Source organism: Condylura cristata, unplaced genomic scaffold (assembly GCF_000260355.1).
Source record: "Condylura cristata isolate star-nosed mole 26May11 unplaced genomic scaffold, ConCri1.0 scaffold00007, whole genome shotgun sequence".
Lineage (NCBI taxonomy): Eukaryota > Metazoa > Chordata > Mammalia > Eulipotyphla > Talpidae > Condylura > Condylura cristata.
Window position 1 is genome coordinate 35625005 of NW_004567108.1, and position 5614 is coordinate 35630618.

General features: G+C 41.9%; 1 protein-coding gene across 1 annotated transcript in view; it reads left to right on the forward strand.

Annotated features, from left to right (window-relative positions):
• Window positions 1-4605: 4605 nt before the first annotated feature.
• ZBED3 (zinc finger, BED-type containing 3) overlaps window positions 4606-5614 on the forward strand; it is a 1633-nt gene continuing 624 nt past the window's right edge. The window contains exons 1-2 of the mRNA XM_004678441.2: window positions 4606-4675; window positions 5310-5608. Of these exons, the coding sequence (XP_004678498.1) occupies window positions 5324-5608 (285 nt within the window). The 5' untranslated portion in view covers window positions 4606-4675; window positions 5310-5323. The remainder of the gene's footprint in view (window positions 4676-5309; window positions 5609-5614) is intronic.

The following is a 5614-nucleotide window of genomic DNA, read 5'->3' on the forward strand; positions in this document are numbered from 1 at the left end:
CTTTCCACAAAGTAGTTAAAAATCCTCTCCATTTCTGCCCACCCCCTAAAGCTAGACTGCAAAATTTCCACTATTCAATTAATTCCCTGCTAGTAATACTTTTATTTAGCTGCAAGAAATGTTATTTTAAAATAAGAACTTGGAAGCTTCGTTGTATGACTTAAGCATAAGCCCTCCATGTGTGAGTGTCAGCACTGGTGGTATTGTGTTTCTGTGAATTTTTGTATCATGAGGGCAGTTAGTTAGGAAGAGAAAAACTGCTGAAGAATAACTGGTCTACACAAATGTCTGAGTGAGGCCCCCAGCCCTGTCCTCCCACTCTCACAAGCAGGCACTGCTCTGACTTTTACCATTACCATCATTGGTGGCAGCATCTCTTACCATCAGCTAGTGGGCTTCTGCAGGCAGGGGCCATGGACTCCCTGTGGCATCTTGGGCAGCAAGCACGTGCCTGACCATGAACAGGTGCACTAGACTATGTGAGTGAGACTGGATGGATGAATGGTATAGGCAAAAGAATCAAATTCATTGAATTTTCTGATTGTTTTAAAACTGTTTAAGGAAAAACAAAGACGGCTTTTATTTTTCACTTCTATCTTGTTAGCTAAGCATCAACCAATGGGTATGTGGTTTTATTGTGTACAGATAAGGAAGAAACACATATATCATAGGACTCTAGCTAAGCAGACCTCCTCATTGTTTTCTACCTGAGCCAAGAGTGAACTATTTTGCATGAAAGTCAGTTTAGAAAGTGAAAATAAATTTCACCTGTTTGGGGAGGTGAAGCTGTGATTCTTTCCCCCTATATTTTACTTCAAAAATCCCCTTAATTTTCCAAATTTACACTATGTATCACATAATAGAATTTCAAAGAAAAAACTAACTGCTTTTTAGTCACTAAGATCTTAATGTGAGCAGTAAATACTGATAACTTTTAGTTCATGCCTTGCTATACAGTACTCCCATGTTCAACAGTGAGATCATTTGTATTATTTTAATTTCAACCACCAATTTTGAGAGATGATCTTATTGCCTTCCTTGACAGACAGGCAGATAGAGGCTCAAGTGAACTAGGACTAAGAAACCTAGAGTGGGGCCCACCGCATATAATACATTATCCCTGCCCGATACCAGGGAGATGAGTGAAGTAGCTGTGCTCCCATCACATTAGTCTCTTACAGACGTAGAACCTCCTCTTGGTCAGGGAAAAGTAAAGAACCCCACAATGAGCAATCCCACAATGAGTTCCCTCCAGGGCCAGATGGTGGAACACTGTGCACAAGATCTCTAAGCGGTCCAACATCCATGGACTATTTGCTCCAGCTTCCATAGTTAAAACTATCTAGCACCACCTGAGTTCATGTGCCTGAGGATTGTTTCATGCCAATTATTTTTTTTATTAGTTATTGTTTCAGTTTACTTTTTTTTTCTTTTTTAGCATTTTTTATACGTACACACATTGTTTCATTCACTTTAGTGCATGCCAATTATTTTTTAGGTATGTATTGACCTAAGTGATATACTCTACCTAGAGGTAGAGTCAAGATCATATGCATGCTTTCTTAGTACCTTATTCTTTTATTCTTTTCATTTTTCTCCCTCCTATCATTAGCTACAATCTCCCTCAACCCAGTTTGTGTGCACGTGAACTATATAGGTCTGTGTCTTATATACTTTTCTACATTTTGCTTTCTTCCCTGAGTAGTTTCTTCAGTTTCTCTTCAGATCATCTGAGAGAGCTCCAATCCATCCTTTTTAACAAGTGCATACTATTGCCTGGTATAACTGTACATTATTTATCCAGCCATTCTCCTGCTAATAGGCATTCCTTATTCCCAGTCATTTGGCCATTCTAAATTAGCACTGTAATAAACACCGCTAATACATATAACTTTATATGTAGCAAGTAAAACTTGTTTTACAGAATGGATTCCCAGAAATCCCTGATTGCCTATTTTTAATTAATAGAGGTTACCAGCTTGCTGTCCTAACAGCCTTCATAGCCCTTCTAGTAACACATGAGTAATGCACCCTTTTGTGACTCCAGCTAGATGTGGCAGATCTGTATATTTTTGTTACTGTGATAGATGTAAAACAAGACCGCACTGTTACTTGAATAATACGTTCTGAACATAAGTGATGCTGTGTCTAATAACAAATTTCCTGGCCACTTGATTTTGCTTTTAGATCATTTGCCTACTCATCTATCTCACTCATTTTCCTATTGAACTCTTTGTCTTATTCTTGTCAGTGTGTAAGATCTCTGTGTATTCCAGTTATGTCTGAAGAGTGTAAAACTCTCCAAGCCAAGAAGCTAACGAGGCGGTTTCTCTCCTACCACACTGTAGAAGCAATTTTCATGAGCCCAGGGGGTTATTTAGCAGAACTGGGCAGGCTGTTATGACCTGTAGCCACAGACTGCTAGTCGCTCTCTAAATAGTGAATCTGAACAGAAGACTGTGAGTGGAACCAGACTGCAGCTGTGTGGAGGGCTGAGAAGGTGAGGCAGTTGCGTGCAGTGCTGCCTTCCACTGGTTAAGACCTCCGAGAGGAAGGCCTGCCGAAGCAGGATGTCCCTCTGCTGCCCCCAGAGGGGCAGCACTGTGCTGGCCAACATTTGTGGGACTGCCTGTCCCTGGCGCAGATGAGGCCTTCCGCCAAGTATAAAGGATTTAGACATCGGTGCTTCTCACCCTTCTTTCCATATTAACTCTTCTAAGAGTCAGCATTCATGTCTGTGCCACTCCCTAGGACATTCAAGATATGAAGAAACCAGAGACATCTTACTGTGAGGTAAAGCACGGCAGTTACTGTCATCTTTGGCAAGTTTACGGGAACATCAGTAATGCTTATTCTCAGATTGTGGCGCAGGTAAGAGAGCCTGTAGGTTTCATGAAATTTTTTAATCCCCAAATCAAAAATGCAAGGCCAAACTCTTGATATTATGCAAAAACTTGAAATCTCTTGATTTAGAAACAGAGGTTCATTATATCATCCTTACCATGCTTATGTATATTCAGTAATTTTAAAAAAAAAGGAACTCTGGAAAGATAAGATTCAAATGTAGAAGGAAATAAAATTCTATATTAAAAAAGTAAGTGTAGCAAGCAATTTTAAAGTCCAGTAACAAAAATAAATTTTTAAGACTAAAACTTTTTCTGTTTACTAACCATTTCACATTAAACCATAATGTTTAAAATTATTCTTGGCCCTCCCTGGTGGCGCAGCGGGTTAAAGCACTGCACTGAGAAGCTAAAGCCACTTCCGCATGAGTTCAATCCCCGCCTGCCCCCGGAGGTGACCACATGGCGTGGCAGACCTCTCCTGACCCGCCCGCTGCTCCCCTCAGCAGTGTACTTCGTCGATCTGCCTGTTCTGTTCCCCACTCTGTCTCTGGTGAAGCCTCTCACCGCCCCTGAGCCTCTGGCCTGTACCCCAGTTCTGTATGTACAAATAAATAAATCTTTAAAAAAAAAAAAATTATTCTTAAAGGTGCTCTGAAAATCTCCTCTTCATCCCACAATTCTTAGTTTGGAGACTTTAATATACCCCACTGGGTAAAAAGTATTTAGAAAGGTGCTTAATATACCCCATATTAAATCTAACTTTTATTTTCTAAAGATCTTTTCTACTAATTGGTCATTATGAGTAATCAATCAAAATCAACATTGTATCAGAAGATATATAAATAGCTACTTCTTTTGTTACAAAACAACTGGCACTTGTCTTTTTGGATAATTCTAGTAAGTTTGTTACTTATTGTTTAATGTGAAAGATGAAGTCCAATGTCCTGCCTGATCCTGAATGGACTCACTTGATGGGAAAAACTGAATGATGTTTAGAAAACTAGAATGTGACTGTAACAAGACTTAGCAATTGACTTAAAAGCTCACACTAAATGCTGTTGTTACTATTATAACAACTTATATTTCCTGTTCTTTACCTTCATTCATTCTAAGTGACATTAGTGAGACTCTAGAACTTTGTCATCTCCACTGCTGCTGGTTCAGACTTGACACTAAGAGTGGGCATCCACTGTCTTCCTTGTTGCATCTTCCCCCCAGCTTGCCTTGATTTTCCCCTTGGAATAAATTCTCAGAGCTCCAAACCTGTCACATGTTCTCTTATTACTTTAAAGTTTCAGAGCAATCTGGCTTAGAATCACACATTTGCTCCTTTCTGAAGTTATTTACCAGACAAATTTGACCTTTACCTGCTACCCCTCATGAGGGTGCAGTGGCCAGCTGTTTTCCTAGTAGAGAAGAGTTCTGTTGCATTGATACGGATCCCTTTCACATATACTTTATTGGGCAAAGCAAGAAGCTATTACTCTTCTTTATTTTTTCTAACTTAACTAAGCGTTGTCAATGTGTTTGGGATGAGCAGTACAGAAAACTAGTTTTATGACTCAAGCACTTAGGAGAGGATCAGAAAAAATGAACACAAAAGGACAGGTTCTGGTCAGTATTGCTAGTACCTGTTTTAAGGCTGTTTAATTGAATTTCTGTTACTCGACTGCCTGCGCTCTTAATGTACACCCAGTGCTGCTGATGGTTCTTCAGAGCTCGGGAGTCACGCTGCAGTGTCTCTATCGAGCCCTGGGGTCAGCTGGATACCCAGAGCAATGACAGGGACCCGAACGCCCAGAGGATATGGCCCACCATCTAATTTAAAGGTAATTTAAAGGTTTAGAATGCTGCTTTGTATATTGCTAGTTCTTATATGTTCACATTTTTAAAAATATTTTAATGAGGGCATTACTGCCAATTTTCTCATAAGCACATTGCTTTTAGAACAAAGACAAAAAGATTTTCATCTTGAAAAAAGTTCCTTCATTGCAAGGTTGTAGTGCCGCTCCGAGAGTGAAAAAACCAATTCTTCTCTCTGAAGATTTATTTCCTGCTTGCTGCTCTGCCACATTGGGAGAGAAGGCACTATTCTTTCTTATTCCAAGAGAAACGACAGTCACATTAGCGCACTCTTCCCAATTGAGAGGTGTGGGTGTGGTTTCCCATTTTTCCTATAAACACTTGCTAGATGGAAAACCATTTATAATTCTGAAGAGAATTAATTCTTAATTCTAGATTAGAAAAGAAAGCCTAGACATTCTAGACATTTTCCTCCCTGAAAAATCAAGTCAACACTGAAAAAGAAACTCAGGCACCTTACCCAAACTAACCATGGGGTTTTTATCTGTTAGCAAAGGAAGGCGTGGTTTCACGAGTCACAGTAGTTGCTCGTCTGAAAGAAATTCTCCCGTGAGCACGGCGTGCACGTGTACACCCGTAACTGTGTTCTTACCTCTGCAGACGCCGCTGACAGGATGAGGAGTGACGAGCTGGCCGCGACCATGGAAGACACCCGCGGGCCGGAAGATGCTGCGGCTCTGGGCGGCCCGTGCGCGGGGCTGGCGCCGGCGCCTCCCGGCCGCCTGGGGGCGCCATACTCCGAGGCCTGGGGCTACTTTCACCTGGCCCCCGCGCGCCCGGGACACGCGGCCGGTCATTGGGCCACCTGTCGGCTCTGCGGGGAGCAGGTGAGCCGCGGCCCGGGCTTCCACGCGGGCACGCCGGCGCTGTGGCAGCACCTGAAGAGCGCGCACGGGCGGGAGCTG